The sequence below is a fragment of the Parambassis ranga genome, chromosome 15, assembly GCF_900634625.1.
Source record: "Parambassis ranga chromosome 15, fParRan2.1, whole genome shotgun sequence".
Lineage (NCBI taxonomy): Eukaryota > Metazoa > Chordata > Actinopteri > Ambassidae > Parambassis > Parambassis ranga.
The window spans coordinates 12,282,430-12,303,392 of NC_041035.1; the positions used below are offsets into that span (position 1 = coordinate 12,282,430).

The 20,963-nt window shown below is 41.9% G+C and overlaps 1 protein-coding gene across 2 annotated transcripts; it reads left to right on the top strand.

The window, feature by feature from the left end:
• Window positions 1-3,238: 3,238 nt before the first annotated feature.
• On the top strand, window positions 3,239-20,802 carry LOC114447134 (phytanoyl-CoA hydroxylase-interacting protein-like). 2 transcript variants are annotated; one of them, XM_028423223.1, is made up of 6 exons: window positions 3,239-3,410; window positions 3,922-4,038; window positions 15,643-15,839; window positions 16,341-16,515; window positions 17,557-17,674; window positions 19,028-20,802. In XM_028423223.1, exons 3-6 carry the CDS (start codon window positions 15,675-15,677, stop codon window positions 19,569-19,571), a joined length of 1,002 nt encoding a protein of 333 aa, XP_028279024.1. In that variant the 5' UTR covers window positions 3,239-3,410; window positions 3,922-4,038; window positions 15,643-15,674; the 3' UTR covers window positions 19,572-20,802. The 2 variants fall into 2 exon arrangements, with proteins under 2 accessions (XP_028279024.1, XP_028279023.1); XM_028423222.1 differs by lacking the exons at window positions 3,239-3,410; window positions 3,922-4,038 and adding an exon at window positions 7,758-8,417.
• The last annotated feature ends 161 nt before the right edge of the window (window positions 20,803-20,963 follow it).

A 20,963-nucleotide genomic window follows, 5' to 3' on the forward strand; every position in this document is an offset into this window, starting at 1 on the left:
GTCTCCTTTTGGGTTTTTCTTCTGTATACCCACACATACATCAAAACATCACTTTCTGCATTCATCATCAAGTAAGGCAGGATATCTAGCTGAAATTTGTGTAACCATAATTAAAGGATAGATTGAAACTGTACAAGGTGAGAGACCGCGCATGTGTACACAAAATATAGATACGTTAATAAACCTTTGTTTTATTTGTTGGTGTGTAAAATATTTTTATTTAATTTAATAGAAGGTAAATGTTAACAGCCAAAGTGCTTCACATGTTCCTCTCTCCTTTCTTCACATGGTGCATTTACATTTGCCATCAATTCAACTTAACATTTAGTGCCACCTGAGCATTAACAAAGTGTTATTGAAAACCTCAAGGGGGCAGTGTTGCCACTTACAATGTCACTTGCCTTTTAAAGAATGGAGAATGGTTGCTCAGCAACAGATTACTCTTTAATTATATAGCGTTATAAAATTACCTGTGGTGTTTTTGTTGAATTACACATAGCATATAAGAAACAAGAGTGTGTCATATATGGTGCACTAATGCAGGTCTTTAAACGACCTCAAATGACACAGTAGGGAACATGATTAACATTCCCATTTCCTTTATGACCATATTATTTGCTCCAAATCTCATCCATAGGCCTCTCTGATTATAGCAGCACATTAACACTAGAATCGCCCACGTTGCAATATCTCCTAGAAACACTGTGAGGTCATTTTGCTTTAAATTGGAAGTAAGTTACTGCAATATTTGGTCCAAAATATAATATAAAATAGATGAAATAACATAACATCAGAATTTTATGAACATCCACATTCACTTCATTTTAACTATCAATGGAAAAATACATGTAAAGAAACATGAGGAAGTATGACAAGGTGAATTTTAGTTTTCATTGTGATATGTTTGAAAGAGATTGATCAATAAAGTTTTGATAATATACACTTTCACAATCATTACATGATTTATGGGCAACAGTGTATATGGCTATGCAGTCTGTAAAGCCACTGTGTTAAATAATCAATAAATGTATAACTTTTAGGAATAGTCATCAACCAGGAGGCAGGTTTTATTCAAACAGTTGATGAGTTACATGCATTTTAATAGGCAAGAGAGGTCAAAATGACAACATGGTCGTATTGTTAATGCTCATCCAAATGAGACCTTAAGAGTTACAGGCCCTGCCACTGAACAGTTTGTGACTCACCTTCTCCTTCTCTGACGTTTATTTGGTGCCTTCATGTTTACATATGTAACATTGAATAGGATGTACACATACTGGTATGTAAAAAAAAAACAAGGGCAATGTGTAGGCAGGATGTTAAGAAAACATTCACTACATCTATAGGATAAACATCATAATGATATATTCATGTTTTAATAAAGCTCCGTTCGGTTTCACAGAAACAAATACACTTGCATTTTAACTCCATAAAAATACTTGCGTTACAGAAAAAAAACAGAAAAAGCTATTAAAGTGCAAATATCAAAGTCTCCATTTGTTTCACTTAAAGCAATTATGTGTATGACACAGCTGGCAATCATTCTCGGGGCCCACCGTGACTAATTTCAATTTCTATTGTGGGAGACGGAGAGAGTGAAAGACGGCTAAATTGCAGAGAAAAGGAGTGATGGGCTTTTTTTATTTATCACCAACCAGCCATGCATTTATTCAGCATCCTGGCAGCGTGTGCACTTACAGACCAGCAGAGTCCACAGCATCACATATTGTTCTCATGGGCAGCTTGCCTCTGCAGGAAAGGTGTCAATGAGCAGAGCTGTTACTTGGTTGCTACCTCACCATATCTGGCTCCCATCCAGCGGGCAATATGTTCAGAGTGGCTGAAAGTCTGTCTCATTTTTCTCTTTGCTTAGTCTTTATTATATGCATATAAGACAGATCTCATTATTGGACTGTGTGCAGCTTGAATGTTTTTAAATGAGACTATGAAGTAATGCTAAATATAAAAATGCTTTTTTTATATTTTATGGTTTCCAAGAAATAAAACCCAGATAACTAATTCAGTCAGACCTTTCAGTGTTATTATTTTGCTGACCTTTCCAGTTCCACATCAGCCTCATTGATGCATTTTCCGTTTCAGGACAGAATTTTAAAAAATGGGTGTTCTTGGGTGTTGATCAGTTCCAAGTGAACAGTGGCTGAGCCAATTTGTGGCCTATGGTGGACATCATGGACTACAATCTGACCCCTGCTTGGTTTCACTTATACTTTTTAAAATTCATTTTAAATAAATGTGCCAAAGAGGTATCTTGAGTGAAATGTTTGAGGTTAATCACATTTTTGAGGCACCATGTGAATAGCCTATTTCCCTGAAGTTGCCAAAACCTCACTTCAACATCACGTTCTCGCTCAGAATGTAAACAGTTTCCTCTTTGTGTTGCTGTCAGTTCATCCTCTGATGCTGGGCCTCTACCTCTATATTCATCATTGACAAGCCCAATCTGCCACACCTTAGAATCCATTCTCTTGTGTGTGTCCCCCCTGGGTCTCATCCATCCAGGATCCATCTGGAGGATATCCGCTGCAGCTTATTACAGAATGAAAATTTCATGATGATTCATACTACAAAGTGTGCCAGGAAACAGCCTGGATGAAAATATTAGGCCTCATGCAAAAAAAACCCACATACAAACAAATATGTCCTTATTCTTTGTTCATATACTACATATTCTCTTATTTTGTTAGTACCCATAAATTTGTGGGATTCATGAATGTTTTCTTATTTTTGCCCTTACTTCAGGTAAGGTCAAATCTTACCAAGTGGTTGAGTGCGCTCACGATGGCTGAGAACCTAACCCTAGCTCAGCAATAGGGTTAGGGTTAGGTTTAAAACTAGGGTTAGGGTCAAAACTAGGGTTAGGGTTACACAGTTAGGAAGGTCAGAGAGTTGTGGTTCAATGTTTTATGCGTTCGGCTCACTGAGACCATTACGGAAATGTCTCCAGCCCCGGCCCAAGGCATAAGCGAACTATGCGGCGGTTTAGGGCCCCCGGTCGCTTTAGGGGCCCAAAGAGTGCCTGTGACCTGGGTGAAAAAAATCAGTAATCTCTCTCCTCCGCTGTATTTCTCATGCAAAATCGCTCTCGCTATATTAAGTACTCTCGCGAGTATAGCATTGTATGTCATGTGGCTGCGCTGGGCCAATAACAACATAGTCACATGACCGCGTCGAGCCCATTGACAAGCAGTATTAGTCAAACCTCAAACCACCACCGGTAGCTGCAGAGTATGGAAAAGTTTGCTGCAGGTGTGGTTAAAAGTTTTCGGTTCGCGTAATATTGGCCGACAGCGCTTTTTATTAAATGTACTGAATGTTGACTTGTAGGAGCCTCCACCGCGACCGTACAATTAAGCGAAAGGAGCTTTGTGTTCAACTACGGAGCGGAATCGGTGAGTGTTTGTTTGTTCGAAGCTAACGTTAGCATTAGCCGCTTCATTTGTTTTGCATTGACTTGTTAGCCTCAAGCTATTTTAATGCTACCGCTAGCCTAGCCGGACCTGTTGATTTGAATGGGCCGGTTAGCATGGGCTTTTAAGCTTTGTTTCTCAAATAATGCAAACTTAAATGAAGTGTCCATAACTCCAATAATGTCCTGTGACTCTTTGAGTGTTTACATAAAACTTGACCGAAACTTTATCAATGCAAATTGATTGAATTTGTTGTTGTCCTATATTAGCACTGTGCATTAGAGTATTGTTTTAATGCCTTTTGTAAAATAATATAGTTCAATATTACAGAATATACATATTATATCAATATACATTCATGCACGCTAACAGTTTTGTTAATGAATATTGATTAATATTGTATGTGATTTATTTTGACATCATATTTATTGATGTACATTAACACATTTATTGATGCACACTAACTAAAGCCCTGGCCCTGTGTCTCATCCAGGCCAGGTTTTGATGGCGAGCTACTCATGAGGCCTAGAGCTTGAACTCAATTAATTCATCTCAACTCAAGATGGGAAAAGACTTTTCCACCTCAAGCCTGAGGAGTCCCCTTTCCAAGGTAGGCTGGTAGGAAGCTCCTGTAGCCTACACAAACTTTTGCCCCCCTGCATTACTTCTGCCACGTCCCTCTCCACACAGACTATTTCCACACTGCCCCTTTCGGGCCACTGTGCAGCATATGGACATTGGGAGAGTTTGGGAAGTTGAATGGTTATCATTTAAGTCACAATCACGTCGATTGTAACCATGTAATGTTGTTGATTTAGATATTTATTATATATTTCAATTTCATCTTTGATTTCTATTTGTCTGTAACAAAAAAAGAATTTCCCCTTGGGGATAAATAAAGTAATTCTGATTCTGATTTACATATTATACACAGTGCAGCCTATGGATGATGAAGCATCTGATGCTGAGGTGGCAGTATGAAAGTTTGCTTAGGGCCACATAAAGCTTGGGCCGGCCCTGAATGTCTCACTTGAGGCTCCAGTGTCCTCTGTACTTGTCAAAAGTATATACCAAACAGTTTGAATGAAAGCTCAGAATGTCCCCTTTAAAATGACACCGAACATTATATAAATCATTGAAATATGTCTTTAACAAGGGCCAATACCAAGACATGCACCAGTGTCGAAAATGCATTTTATTTTCTTCAGGGGTCCTAAATGTCAAACTATTCTTGTAAGCCCATTCTGTATTACCGTAGATTAATTGTATGAATACCTCTTTGTGTTTAGCTTTTAATTGCTCTCTGATTGAAATGAGTGGGTCTCTTATTGTACAAACCATGAATTTCATTTGAATTTCATAAGAGCTCTGATAAATCACAGGAAAAAACAGATGCACATCTCTATTTTCAATCAAACAGCAGTTTAGCTGAGGCCAGACCTCACACTCCAAATCAATGACATGCTTCATTTGCTGCCCTCAAACGCCAGACAAATGCGTTTGTGGCATGAAGTGACAGACACGCACTGAACCCTGGGGGCTTTGTATTGTTTTCTGTTGATGCAAAATGTTGTGGCCTGTGCTCCACATACTGCCTGACCTGTTGTATGAGAAGTGATGTGTACTGACCACAGTGTGTGTGTGTCTGTGTAAGATAAATAGGAGGATGTTGAAAGGAAGGAGTAAAAATAATGAGAAGGATATTTGGATATGGGTCACTGTTCTTCTTCACCCCCCTATGATTCTTATACCTATTTGGCCTGTGTTCTTGCTACACCTGCTGTTTCTCCATCTGTCGCTGTGGGTTCATATTGCCTCTGAGTACAGCAGAGTGAACAAATCGGAGTGGTCTGCCAATACACCTATGGCCTATAGTGTACACACAGCCATATGAGATGTAGAGTACAGCAGCAGCAAAATGAGAGAAAGATGAAACTGTAACAGAGGATTTGAATTTTAGCAACCCAAAAGGTAAAAGATGTGATGGGGGAGAGGAGAAGTAGGTGGATCAGGGAGGGGGTGGGGGGTGGCTGACTTGGCTGGGTGTGTGTTACATGAGGCGCAGTGTCACTCTCTCCTCGTCCCCCTGCAGCTCGACTGGAAACACTGATGCTAACGCAGGGCGACTCTTGCTGGAGGGGATACGGGCGGGTGGAGAAGAGGATGGATAGAGGTATAGGATGAAGAGGAATCCTCCAGAATTGGTCAGCTTCCTCCTCCTCCTCCTCTTCCACCCCATCCTCCTCCCCTATACTATATAACCATCGCAGGCAGAGCTGCTGAAATAGGAAGGGGGAGGAAGGCAGGGCAACAAAGAGAAATAGGTTTTGGTAATGATTATTTTTATTACTGGTGTTCTTAGGTCTATTAGCTGTGCTCTGGCTTATTTTGTTTATTTTTTTTTAACGCATTTGATGAGCTGCTTTCTAAAATTATTGTAGAAACAGATGCAGTGTAAAGCTCTTTGGAAGTCATCTGAGACAGCAGGGGGGCAGTTTGTTTCAGCATTCATATAATAAACATATAGACACATAATGCCACAGTTTGTCTGCATTTGGAATGCATACCAAAAATAACTCTGGTTCTGATTCATCTGTTGATGCTGACCCTGGCAGCATCCTCTCCTCAGACACAGATGGCTGAGTGTTTGTGATCAGCATACTGACCTTCACGTTTAATGAGTTGCATTTTCCAGGCAGGAAATTTGAGCCAGATGCAGTGATGCTCTCATGAAATCTTACCGTGGAATACACTGAGGCCTTCAGTGGTGCGTCTAATATGTATCCCACTGAATCTGAATGCCACAGTGATTATAAGCTTACAGGACTTTAATTCGCCTGCCCGCCATAACCTCATTTTTAATCCTTCTGTCTGCATAATATTTCCCCAGTGTGTAGACTTAACTGTGTTTAAAACGGAGATATTAGAATATGGAGATGGTAAAGACAGCCTTCATTATTATATAATGTATTTTCTGTTAAAACTTTATTTAATGGTACAAATCATATAGCCTACTTTTGCCTGACTAATGACTGACTGATGATCACTTAAAGTACTAATGAATGTGGTATTAACTTGGGATTCCTGTAGCTCACCATGAGCTAATGTGGACCGTGTGATCAGTTCCCACTTAATTGATCATATGTTAGAAAATTTTTCAACCAATTCACTCCCACAAAGTTCAGATCCATGCATTTAACTGGTTTCTGCTGTCACACCCTTGAAGGCACACATTGCACCTGATCCCTGCTCTGGAGTTTGTGGGTGGTGAGCTTGCATGGTACCTCAAATTGCTGATTCTGGCTAAGGCAAGCTGGATTCTGTGGGTCACTGTACTGGATTGTGTGTTTCCAGATTTTGCCAAGACAATTTAGTTGCAGACAACAAAGCCCTAAGGATCAATAGACTGACTGATCCCTTGTGCATTTTTTGGGTCTGTCAGCAGTTGGAGAAGATGCCTTTATCCTTAGAGGTAAAACAAGTCGCTGCCCATCATGCAGCAAATGTTTGCATCTGATGAAGCTTAATGCTGTAATAGGTACTCTTCCTACAAATGTATTGATCTAAGGCTAATTTGAGGGCTTATAATCTTAATATTGTGTGTGAACGAATCATCTTGAAGGGATCAGGATGACCAGCAGAATTTCATGATGCATTAAATCATTGCCTGTATTACAAAGTGTTGCCCCGTGTGCCTCACAAGGTTGACTTTCCTCTTTTAATTTGCAGTGCAGATTATGCAGCAGTTCTCTCTCTCTCTCTCTTTGCTGTTTTGAACAGCATGACTCAGGACTCCCATAGGCGCAGCTGCAGAAGCCGTTGTCCGCTGAATAGATAAACACTGTGGCCTCTCCTCAGGACGCCTTGTGTAACACTGAGGCAGACAAATACAAAGTGACACTGCCTCACTCTGACTCTCCCTTCTGGAGTTTAGAGAGTGCTTTAGGAAATGTAAGAATGAAAATGACTCCACGATGATTAAATAGTTACCCTGAAGGCCCCTATAGTTTTGTTTTAGCCACAGTTTATCAGGGCACTTGACCTTTTGCGCCTTTTCTGTGGGTCACTGATAAAGAGGGTGTAGGGAGATAATTCTTAAAACACATCCACCCCATCATAAAGCATGGCTTTCAGCATTAATGCTGTTCGGTTATTGTGTCAGAAATCCCCCTTCTCCCCTCCTCCCCCAAGCTCATTACTGCGCGGTCCATTTGCACCTGCGCTCCTGCAAACGCGCGCTACACACCTCACCAAATAAGGACATGTAAGAGCCTCGTTTGGATGACGTTGAACGTGAAAATGGGGGAAAGAACAACTGGAGTGTGCCGACGGTTTAGATGGAGACCTAAACAGGAGGAGGGAAACACCGGGCTAATCTGGTTACATAAAGAAGCCATTGAATTTCCAGAACGCCTCTGCGCTAATCCGTGGAGGTATTCATGTTCAACTGTCCCGCGGCGCGGCACAACACACAGGACACAGGCGGGCGCGCACACTTGTGGCTCCGGAGGCGCAGAAGTGAAGCGCTGCCTACAGAAGGAGCGAGTGAACAAAGATAAACGCAGAGAGATAGTGCTGTCTCTCTGCACTTAAAACGCGTCTCTGCGGAAGCTGCTATGCCTCCTTTTGCAACTGGCGGCTTGAGCTGTGCGAGCCCGTGACGATTCCGCTGACGCGCCACTAGCCGCACCACCCAGGAGACAGAGAGGAGGGCTGAGAGCGACGGAACGAGCCGCGGACTGACTGACGGACGGACTGACGGACTGGACACCGGTCTCTCGTTTCTCTTTCTCATTCCTCACCGAGCGTGGACCTGCAGCTGTGCGCGACCGACATTTAACGAGTAGTCAAACGTAGCATCATCACCAAGCTCTTCTGCGGAGATGGAGGTACCAGCCTTGGCGCACAACATCACCAGCCCATTAAGTCCCTGCGAGGGGATGATCAAGGACCTTAGCTTGGACGCTATACAGTTATGCGAAAGAGATGGTAAGAGGAAGCATAACACTACAGGCCCTGTTGTTAATTGAAGAGCCGCTGCATTTAGCTGCATGCTGTACCCTTATTGTGTGTTTGAGGGGAGATAGAGGCTCCACTGGTTCCGTGGATGGATGGTGCGCCTGTGCGTGTGTGGAATAACTAAGTGCCTTTACAGTGGAGAGGTTTTAATAAGAGAGTGGCTCCAATGGAAGCGCACAGGCGAGGACGCAGTGTCTCTGTTTCAGCACCACAGGCATGGACAGAGGCCGGCGGCCACCCCGCCTTTAACCGCTGCTGCTTGTCGTTTCCCCACTGAGCTGCTTTAATCAATGCATGTGCACATACTGCGTGAAAAGACTCCTGTAGTTCCGCCCCAACTCACAACAACTCTCCCCGTGCGTTTTGCATTTATAATTCATCAAGTGTTCCAGCTGCATGCATGCTGGTCTGTTGCTGAATTGGAAAGTTTTCTGATATTCATCACTAAATAAACACGTGAAATTAGCTCAGCTGTCAATAAAATGACCTCTGTGAGCCTGATTTAAAATGTCCAAGAGGAGGCTTAACCCTGATGGTGGGGTATGGGAAAAAAGCAAGTCATCATCAGGAGAGAATGAGAGGCTAAAACATGGCTGCACCCACATGTGTGTGTGCAGGCGGTGCAGCCCTACACACCCATCATTGCAATTACACACCATCTGAGTGAAGAGGCATGGTCACAAAGATGCCTTCTAATTAAGACTGACGTTTAATTAGTGCGTTGTCATATTTGATGGAGCTGATTCTCTCATAGCTATGCCAGGCTTCTCAGATCTGGATTTGGATTGGCTGTTTCAGACTCACAGGGAGTCAATGGTCTTCATTAAGGACCCCCAGCATCTGATCACATCACAGTGCAGTCATTGTATCACACACTGCCTCATTTTCTCATCTGCCAGAGCTGCTCTACACAATATAACACAACAGGATGCAGTTTATATCCTCTTAGTGCTTTGCTGGCCTCATTCAAGGGCTTTAATTTTAATAATGGTATATAGACCGGAGCTGCACTTCTCAAATGAACACTGAGCCAGCTCCTCTGCCGCAGGTTTACTGGCAAGCCTGTCTGTTTTTTATATATAAGCCTGGTCTTTGCAGCACCCAACAGTCACTTTTCTATTTGTCAAGTAGATTACCCAGTGTAAACAGTGTCACTGTGTCCTTGAGACACCCACATACTCTGTGTTTATGAAGCAACACAGTCACAATGAGCAAATTCTTCAGAACAATTTGTTGTTGTTGTTCATGAACTAGTTGGCTTGCTAGAAAGGTCAATATTACCATGTTTGGATGGTAAATTCACCCCCAGCCCATTTTGCCCAACTTAAAGGCACAAATTATCGATGTGAAGCATTTATAAAGCTTGTGATGTGTAATTCTGTTTATACTGATGTTCAGTTACTGTTTTTTGTCCAGCACTTGAATTTTGGTTGACACTGGAAAATGACCTCTAGTAACACTGTATAGTTTACAGCCACTCCCTTTGTGCTAAAAGACTGCATCACCCACTTTTAGCTTTCTTAGAAATTGATTGTTATATTATCTTATCAATCCATTTTTTCCCAAGGACTGCATTCATTTCCGTTTTTACGTAGCTTTCTAAATTTGTCTCCTAAATCTATTAATATTTAATTGTCAGCATGAGAGGCTTATATGCCTGTGCTGACCCAGCAAATGGATGCATACAGCATCAGTAGGCCTACTGTCTGTGGGAAAGAGCTGTCTCTCTCTCTCTCTCTCTCTCTCTCTCACACACACACACACACAGAAACATAATCAGTGCATAAAAGAAGAAGGATACAAGTTGATTCTCTGTTCGAGCTGGTGTAAGAGCTTTACATTAGTGTTAGGGGTAGAAGTAGAAATCTTGCTAAGAGTGAGGAGTAGTGGAAACATGAAGTCTGTGGACACAGAAAGGACTTCTGGATCATCCTGAAATAGCTGCGACGCCCTCAGTACTTGGATCAAATTTGTCACCAACCTCTGCTAGGATGCCTGGACCACCATTTTGATTTCATATCCACAGTTAATGCGTGTATTTGCAGGACATAATGAAATAAACACAGGGCCTTTGTGCAGTGGCTGCTGACATAATGAAGTTGCCATGACGGATGGCTGCCATTTATGCAACCAAGTAGTGTGTCTGTGATGTTTGAAATGTCTGGAGGAGTTGTGACGCCCTCAGTATGGCAGCTGATGATGGGTGGATGGATGCAATGCTAAAACTTTCAACAGTCGCAGTTCTCTTTTTTGTGTTTTGTGCCATTAAAACTGCAGTATGAGAAATGATTGTGTTGCTGTCAGTCAGCTGCAGACTAAAATATCTCAACAACCAGTTAATGGAACACAAATTAAATTTAGATGTGAGTTTTTTTCAGCCTCCTGCAAACACAGCTAACCTAGCTCTGTTGTTTTTATTGCTAATTAGAAAGTGTAATAACGGATGAGTATTGTTCTCATGGTCATCTTCATTGTGAGCATTTTATCATTTAGCACCAAGCACCACTCTGTTCCAGTGAGCTGCTTGTACGGCCATAGACTCCTGTGATAACTGTTACTCAGTGGTCTTGTGTAAAGCTTACCCAGTGTGTTGCAACATGCTATAACAGCAGGCCTGCCTTATGACATACAGCGTCATCTGTGTAAGCTGGCATTTTAGTTTGGCCCATGTTCAGTGTGAGCAGTTGTGCTCCATGACTGTGCTGGCAAGAGTTACAGGTACACAGTGTTTGGGAGGGACACTCTTAAAATGTGTTCAAAAATATGCTTACAAAGGTCATTTCTTTCATGTATAACAGTGAGTGTTAAGATATTCTGATATAGGAACTCCATTGCTACCTTTATTTCAGTACTTCTCTACATTGTTCAAACTGTTAACTGTTTCAGGGTGTTCTTTGAGCTTAATTGCAGTCTGAGCTTAAAAATCTGCTTCAAATGTTCAAGATAATTTCCGTTTTGCAGTGTTTTCAGTGCCTTACTGCTGATATATAATCTGCAAAAACTATAATGGTCTGTTGTTTTGGGATTCAAATTTTATGCAAATGGGACATGATGATTCACTCTGGTTTTGGACAAGCAGAAAAAATAAACCGTTCTGTCGTCCCTGAAGATCTGCTGTAGTGACTTGATGTGTTGATTTTGAAACTCAAACGCTGTGTTATTAAAGTGTTGTTGCGAGGTCTCTGTGTACCATTCAGGGGTGTATTGATGTGTAATAGGTGGAACACAGATTGTGTAACCACAGTGAACAGGGCATTGTTTATCGCGCTCTGAAAGAAAGATGCTTTTCTGTTGGCAGCTTCTCTCACTCCCAGCATGGTCGCTGTCTCAGTCTAGCCTGAGCACTGAGAGGAACAAAGGCGTGATTTTTCAAAGGCCTGGGAGCAGCTCTCCCTAGTGAGTGTCTATTGTGCTGCTCGTGTCTACGGTGCAATTTTAAACCTAATACTGCAACTTAGAATGTAGGAGGCTCGTCTGTCTGAGCTGAGTGCCCACTTGTGCAGTCAGTAACAATCAGTGCTGCTATCATCTGCCAGCAGTGCTCAGGAAATTGATTTTTTTTTAGCATTAATCTAGCTTGTAAGTTGTTTTGAATTCACGTAGCCTGCACCTTCAAATGGAGCACTGTAGTCTCACAAGCCGACCACCAAGAGAGTCTTCTTATTGTTTAGAGAACCTGGGTGGAATTCAAATCGCCTTTCTACTGCTGGTAAAGAGCTCTAACAGGTAATTCACAATATGAAGCCAGGTGTGACTGGAACAAATCCTAGCACAGGGAGCCATTAGGATAGCAATGCGTATGCATGTTAACAAGATTTTTATTGATCATGCTGCATCTATTGCTATTGCACACTGTGGCATTTGACTGCACGCTGAGTAAAAGGGCACTACCCAATAAGGTCCATTTGATAGAGTTTAGTACATTCACTGGACGAGGCTTTCCATCTTCCAGACAGCCATGTTTTTTTTCTATAAGGCTGCTATTTCTCTTTGTCTGCTCAAGCATGAACGTCACTCTGGACTCCCTGTATGTGTGTGCACAGCATGAGTAATCTGCGTTCCTATGCAAAAAAAATGACTTTGCATCATGAAGATTAAGAAGAATCTTCTTAATACAGTGCAATAAATAATGAGATGCAATAGCAGGAGCTCATTCAGTGTAAGCTCAGCAAGATAAATGCAAGTGTGTAAACAGTACAAGTACAGAGGGTACAAACTTTACAAAATTTAAGTCACAATGAGTCTTCATACCTCCTGTGAGAGGCTGGCAATGCTTTTGCTTTCTCCCCTACGACCTGACCTTCATATTGTTTGGCTGAATCTTTCATCCTGTGAACTTTGCGTCCTAGAGGTTTTCAGAGCAGAGTCGTATATAGATATTTAAATTTAGCAAGTTAGCAAACATTATATGAGAGGGGATTGATAACTTCAGGGTCTAAGTCAGACAGAGCTCATACATGCAGTTCAACATTTTTAAACTTGTCTGCAATGTTCATATTGGGCTTCATGCATGTAGACATGTCTCAAGGGCTTATTAGCCATGAAGATCTGCAAGGACTGGGCAGCAGTATGTAGGAGATGATGCTGCTTCTTACAGCATGGTGAAGAAGTGGGCTGCTGACAGTGCCTGGAAGATGACTCCTGTCAAATCAGTAAGCCTCTGTTTTCTGAGAGGCAAAGAGAGGAAGGCTTGCAGACTACCTAGTGGTGTTTGTACTATTATATAAACCTACTACAGTGAAGAAGTTTCAGTGTGGGAAGCTGACAAGAGGAGTACTCCTCTACCAGGAAACTCTAGGCCACAAGTCCACAGTGGTGGAACTCTTTCAATACCTATTCCTCTAATTTTGCACCATCTCCCTCAAGATGAGGAAGGAGCTTATTCATTTAGCCTGTGATAATGATGTCATCACTACTGATCATCTGCTAAGAAGGGATCCATATGCTCCACTGGACTTAGCATGTAAACATAGGAAGGGATTTCTACTTTAGGTCACAACTTTAACAATCACTCATTGTTTTTATTTTCTAGTTCAGTGTTCTTTTTAGTTGTGGTTCTGTGTGTGTATATATAGGTGTACGTGTGCATTTTCTGAGTAATCTAAAGCCCTCAGAGCCTGTTTTCCCTGATAACATTGTCCTAATAGTGTTATGTAGGCAGTATCTTACTGCATTTGGAAAGCTTCACTGTGCTGATGTAATGCATCTGTGTGTTAATTAGGAGTGCATTAGAGTAAACAGGAGCTAAATCAGCACGGTGGAGTCACAGGGAGTTGGGAGGGCAACAGACCTGCATGGGGCATCGTTTTTAAGAGAAACATCAGTGTTGACATTAACATTTTGAGGAGCTTCAATAACACACACGCGCAGCAAGTGAGTAAGCAGGTTTCTCAGCTTCAGTGTTTGGGTTGACAGTCATGTACTGCAGGTAGCTGAGGCAGGGAGAATTTAACACGCTTTATGATCAGTTCATTACATGGCACTAAATTTTCATATGGCAACTTAGAAAAAAAGAAAATGGCAAAAGGCTTTTTCTAAATTTTCTTTGCTAAAGGTCAGCAACATAAAGTCTCCCGTGTGACATCACTGACTGACATCATCGTCTGGTTTGTGCTGACTTGCTCCTTCATGCCTCATGTTGACCCTCTCTCTCAGTCTGAGCCTAACTTATCAGCTCAGTGGGCTTTAAGCATAATGAGATGGGCTTTGAATGCTGAGCAGCAGCAGCACGAGATGTTATTACAAATCAAAGAGGCATAGCAGTGTGTGCCCGCAATGATATCTGAGTGCCATGCATGGTGCAGTCAGGCTGAGGATTTAACTGCTTTGGCCAGTTTACATTTCTCTGCTTTACCCCTACTGCCCCTAATATCTAGTTGAAGCTGCGTGCAGTAAGTACAGATAATAAATCCAGTGTTTAAGTACACAGACTCAAAGTAGTATAATCTCTGAAAAGTCATACTTAATCCACACAGTGCATTAAGTTTCATTCATAACGAGCTGCAGTTTGTTCCAAGTGTGTAACACTAAGAGACCTTTCTTTGTAAGTTAAAGATGATTGTTTGTGGTAATCAGCTGGTAGTGATTAGGAAGGCGTGATTAGGACAAATGTAAGTAGGGGGTCTTGTCTGCAAATTGCAAGGCTACGTAGCCTTTAGATGTTTTCAGCCCTTAAGAACCAGTTACCCACCGAGCATAGAAATTATCTACTGCTTGTCTATTTCCTGAAATGAATCATCCTACAAATGCACAGTGTTGTGTGGAGGTGAGGCCACACACCCAATTATGGGATTAATTTGTTATCTCGGCCCCTCTCAGCTGATGAACGGAGATGGTTTTTTTCACGCTCCGCTGTCTCTGCCATTGTCAACTCTCCGTTGAGCCCAGTCCTGTTGAGCATTAACCCCAAAATGGTGCACTCTTTAATTTAACTCTTGTGTTTGGACCCCAGAGAGCGCACAGAAAACACATTGTTGTCCGTGCCAAGTGGGCGTTTTGTAATGTGACGCAAAGTCTATATTCATCCTAATTATACAAAGCTCTTATTCAACTGAATTTTACATTTACACTTGCCTCAGAGTGCATCATAGGCTTTAATCACATAAAATTAATGCAGCTGAGTTATTTCTTTAATTGAATGCACTGATGCAGTAGGCTTCTCATCTCAACCAAGAAATGACATGAAATTTAAATCATCTCAAAATTTGCTTAGCTTAAGTGAATGTCTGAATTTCTCTTTTTATCGCATTGTAAAATGATTATAAATAGACCAATCTTTGCTGGAAAAGCAAAGGAATTCAGTTATTCAAAAATATTAAATGCTGCATATGTCCGGGGAAGCAGATGGATGTTGAGGGACTGATGTGTTACCATGGCAGCATATATGGTAGTCAGTGACTCAGGGTGTTCTTGTGTGTCTTGCTATGTTTATGTAGACCAGTTGTGGTTCACTGCCATTGTTGTGAGGACATTCCTGCATTGTGTAGTTGTAATCTGAGGTGGTGTTAAGGTTAGAGTTGAGGTTAAATTGTGATGACATTGTGGTAAGGGATTGGAGTTAGGGGGCAGGTAATGCACTGTACCATTTAGTGTCCTCTCTAGGATAAAAACCTGTGACATCATGAATATGCTGTGGATACTGTTTATAATCAGATTTAAAGGTGTATGCTACTGACGCAGTGTTTCATCTCTGCAGGAAGTAAATCCCAGGATGGCAGCATCTCTGAGATGGAGGAGCTCCCCGTTCCTCAGAACATCAAGATCAGCAACATCACCTGTGATTCCTTCAAGATCTGCTGGGACATGGAGGCACGCAGCAAGGAGCGCATCACACACTACTTTATTGACTTGAACAAGAAGGAGAACAAAAACTCAAACAAGTTCAAACACAAGGTGATGCTCCAGATTAACAGCCATCTTTCCTTTACTTCATGCTTGAGGCAAGAACATTCTTCAGGGTGTGTTGGTTGGCCGACTGCACAGCGAGCTGATTTAAAAAAAAAAAAAAAAAAAAAAGCAGCTCCTTTATTTTAGTAAATGATTTGTTTTTTTTATGACTTTCATCAGCATCCTTTCTCTACTGTACACTCATACCCTGGGTGCTGTGTACAGTGGGTCTTTTATAGCAGGAAATCCCACACAAGTATTTTGATGGTGTGCAGCAACAGTGTTGGTGGATTAATGGGCTGACTCTGTTGCTAGGCAGGGACTCCTGGTCCAATCAATGAGCTGCTAAAGCCCACTGAAACACAAGAAAGCCACAAGCAATACCTGCAGTCCACAGCACATGTGACAAATGTGGCTGAAAGACAGCCATACATGGTGTTTGTCTTTCTGACTCGGCCCTTCCTGTCAACACTCATCTCATTTTTGTTTTCCATACACTCTGTCTAGGATGTTCCAACCAAGCTCGTTGCCAAGGCTGTGCCCCTGCCCATGACGGTCCGGGGCCACTGGTTCCTGAGTCCACGCACAGAGTACACCGTGGCCGTCCAGACAGCGTCGAAACAGACCGACGGGGACTATGCCGTCTCTGAGTGGAGCGAGATCATTGAATTCTGCACTGCGGGTAAGCAAGTGGTTCAATGAATACATACGTTTTCAGAGATAAGAAAAGAATAGCACAGACAGAGAATACTAAAGGGAGACTAATACAGTCAGCATAGGGAAAGATGGATGGAGAGGTGGAGGAGGGGTTGATATGGGGGGGGGGATTAAAGGAAAGAGGGAAGCTGTGCTGTATATCTTCTGATGCAGAGGTCACCAAGTTCAACAACACAGGCTGGGGGCTTAGAGAGGGGGAGGGGAGGCAGGGGGAGGAGATGATGCCACGGAGGATGGAGGGGACAATTTATCAGAGAGGGAGGGGTGGGTCTTCCCTGTGGGTCTAGCAGTGTAAGACAACATCAGTCCACAATTTGATTTGGCAAAATCACCACTCTGTCTATGAGCTGTAAAAGATCCATGATGGTCACCCTCGGGAGACTAAACATTAATTCAAATTTCATGTAAATACGTGCCAATAGTGTTTATATTTCAGCATAGATCATCAATGCTGCTAGAACATAGAGAACGAAAGAGAGAGAGAGAGATATTGTGCTGATGCTTTATAACCCCACAGGCAAAAGCTTCCTACCTCCCATTCCTTCAAAATAAAGCAGACCATGTTTTGACAGGTAGTGTTATGAGGTAGCCTTTGCTCTACATTCATGTTCACAGCTTTTTGCAACAGAATCAACCAGCTTGAAATTTTGAAATAATAGTTTCAGAATAAACTGCATGCCTTGCTTCATTTCTGTCTAAAGTGCACTCATCTGTGTCGATGGGTTCAGTGCTTGTGGGAAAACTGGGGGAAATTATTTAATCATGATATTTTTTTTATACACGTTGGATAACATTCATATCCATTTGGCAGATGGATGCTTACAGGCTCAATTATTATTTTTTTTTTTTTTTTGAGTCATTTCAACCTATGACTGTGGAGAAGACGGAGAGGAAAGCGAGTGCATCTGGTCATTTTATATTGAGAGAATTTAAATCTTGTACTTTCCAGTCCTCCTCATGACAAGATGTTAATGTTTGCAAGCATATGTCTTGTATTTCTTTGCAGATTATTCCACAGTGCATCTAAACCAGCTGCTGGAGAAGGCAGAAGTCATCGCTGGGCGGATGCTGCGTTTCTCTGTCTTCTACAGAAACCAGAATAAAGAGTACTTTGACCACGCCAGGTACACATCACAGCTACATGTAGAATGATGTCCTGATTTTAGAAATGGTTAACATCATTACTGTCCTAATAGCAAAGACTCTACTAATTACTTTGGAAAAGAGGTGTCACATAATAGGGTGGATGCTGAACAAATTAAATCACTGGAAGAGTTGAACTTCATATACCGTACATGTGAAGACATCTTCTTGTCTCATCCTACCTCACGCCATGAATGTATCGACTCATATAACCAGTATTAGTTAAATGAGGTAAAAGGCTGGAACTGATCAATGTAAAGACACAGATAGTATAGTGATGAGATGGTTTAGAATGAGAATGACAAATATTGGGTAAAATACTCTGTCTACAAACAGATGATGGCTGTATTTCCCTCATGCTGCTTGGAACAAAGCATGTACTGTACAGCCTACTTTGTATTGCTGTACAAAATCCAGACAAGTATTACATCAAACTGCTGGAGCAGCAGCCAGTAGTTCTTCCAGTAACCTCTTCTGCGTGCATTTTTTTCTCCTGCCCATAAAAACAAACAGTTGTTCATGAAAGAAAAAGTATGAAGACACAGGACAGGGAGAGAGGAGCGAGAGTAGAGAGACAGTTCTGAAGCACTGTTCTGTGACGCAGATTTTTGTCTGCTTTGATTTTGAGTTAATTTTCTTTAACTTCCCATCTTATTGTCCTTTTGCTCGGTGTCTCCCTCTCATCTTGTGCCTTGGAGCCTGACAAAGCACACAGTTTCTGTAGTAAAGCCCCGGCTTGCAGGCACTCTTTTGTTTTTTGTTTTTTTGGTGCTTTACAGCATGACGTAATCTGCACATTCTCCTTCCGTCTGCTGAGTTGCAGCTGCTGCTGAAAGAGTGTCTGTGAAACTGCGCCATCATGTGGGGTGTAGCGGTGCTGGCAGGACGAGCTCCCATGACCTGTTACGGGAGCTGAATCATTCCATAATGACCACAACAAAGAATTAATTATGGGTATAACAACCTCTGGAGTGATAGCTGTTTAATTACAGTTCATAATTGGAGCTTTGGCACTCTGAGGCAAAGACATGCAGCTGCCAAAGAAGCATTAATCGCTTTGACAGTTCATCTGTTAAATCTGCTTTTGTTTAGTGGAGCTAATAAGATTTCTGTGAGACAAACAGGACTGATATAGTCACTGCAGCTTTAAAGAGAAGTAAAATGAAATATGAGAGTTATATAATAGCTATTATAGCAGAAACTGTAGGATAAATGTAAAATAATATTTAGGGTAAGTTTAAGGTTAAATAAGTTTTGCACTTTTCTATTTCAGCATAAAAAGAAAACTGATGAAATTCTGACTAACGGACAGTTCCATTTTCATTTCTCTCCAGGGAGGTTCAAGAGAACCGAATGCTGCCATCGGTGAAAGACAACAGCGGCAGCCATGGCTCACCCATCAGTGGAAAGCTGGAGGGCGTTTTCTTCAGCTGCAACACAGAGTTCAACACAGGCAAGCCTCCTCAGGACTCCCCATACGGTCGCCATCGCTTTGAGGTCCAGGCTGACGCGCTCTTCAACCCTGACACCAATCTGTACTTCGGAGATTTCTACTGCATGTATACAGCCTACCACTACGTCATTTTGGTCCTAGCACCAAAGGGCTCCAGGGGTGATGACTTCTGCAAGCAGAGGCTTCCGGCACTCGACATCACCAACAACCGTTTCCTAACCTGCAAGCAGGACGAAGAGGGGGACGGCAGCCTGGTGTTTCATCACGCACAGGATGTCATCTTGGAGGTCATCTACACTGAGCCTGTCGACCTGGCGATGGGCACGGTGGCAGAGATCAGCGGGCATCAGCTGATGAGTCTCTCCACAGTAAACGCCAAGAAGGACCCCAGCTGCAAGACCTGCAACATCAGTGTGGGACGCTAAGGAACACGCAGCATGTGCAGAGAGGGAAGGAAGGACTAGAGGTGACTGACCTCTACACTCACAAAGGAAAGTCCACATGTACTGAATGAAGCAGACCAACACAATGCATGAAGCAGCAGAATTAGTAGGCTCCCAGACATGCACACCAACATATCTTCGACACTGCTCTGTAAACTGAAGAGGCATCATTCCCAAAGAATGGAGAAAAATGCAATGAAGGTAGACACACACTCACATTCATCTCCTCATCTGAAAAGTGAAAAAGTGGGGGAAAAAACAAAAAAAAAAGCCACAGATCCATTCATGTATCCATCTATTCACACTGGCAAACTGACCAAACCCTTTAACAGTACTAACACAAACACAGGCTGCTTCAGTTTTCTATTTATTTTAATCCCATATTTTATTAATGCTCTTTGCCTTGTTATTATTGATAACCTATAAACGGAGTCCACACTGTGTGGACAAGGATTTTGTTGTTAACTGTCTTTTTAGAATCGTTTTGTTATTTCACAAGTGACAGAATCAGATTTTTTTTTTTACCTCCTACTAGTGGTATGGACTGGTACTACAATTTTCTAGGGCTGCAGCATTGATAGTCATCTTTCTTTATACCAAAGGTATTACAAACCAGACAGATATCAAACTGCTGTGTAAACAGTTCTAATGCAACAGCCTCCAAAATGTCTCTGGTGATCATGTGTAAACTACTTGTTAATCTTAAGGAACAAAAACAGAAGCATGATGCCGTTTTGTGCAGCATGAGAATGAAAGCTGTCAGTACCTCCACCATAGCAACCTTTTCTTCAAGTCTTATTTTACTGTAGTCAGTGGAAAGAAGGAAAGTAGAACCTTAAACTGTGTTTAGCAGAATAAATGTGGAAAAATATTTATTTTTATTGATACATTCATATATATCTATATATAGAAAACTATATAAACCAGAAGTGCACAATGTCACAAGCTCTGATCATTGTCAACAATGGCATTTAGGGGGGATTAACATGCAAAAAGGGGGGGTGGGTAAACACTAATTTGACAGCAGATACAAGTTGCACTACGTTCACATATTTTCCAAGGTGAACATGTAAATTGATTCACAACTATGGAGTTCTTGATGCATATCATAGCACAATGTAGGACTTAAACTGACATGCACAAACACTGCAGGATTGTCTCACTGATTGCAATTAAGCGTTTTCTTTGCCAAGATAGCACTTTTCAAAAAAAACCATCAACTACGGACTAAGCGGTCCAAAAAATAGTATTCTGGCAAGAAGATTAATTGAGTAACAAGAGTGCCATAATATACATCATTTGAAAATGACTCAAACATCGCTAACATCGAGCGCTTCATCCTTGACATACAGTAGATTTGTGCTACATACACTT

What these genes read in the sequence shown, in the direction of transcription:
- LOC114447134 (XM_028423222.1), top strand. Translation starts at nt 8,312, where the DNA reads ATGGAGGTACCAGCCTTGGCGCACAACATCACCAGCCCATTAAGTCCC. An exon ending in CATTGAATTCTGCACTGCGG is followed by an intron (nt 16,516 to 17,556) that starts GTAAGCAAGTGG and finishes ATTTCTTTGCAG; the next exon opens with ATTATTCCACAGTGCATCTA. An exon ending in GAGTACTTTGACCACGCCAG is followed by an intron (nt 17,675 to 19,027) that starts GTACACATCACA and finishes ATTTCTCTCCAG; the next exon opens with GGAGGTTCAAGAGAACCGAA.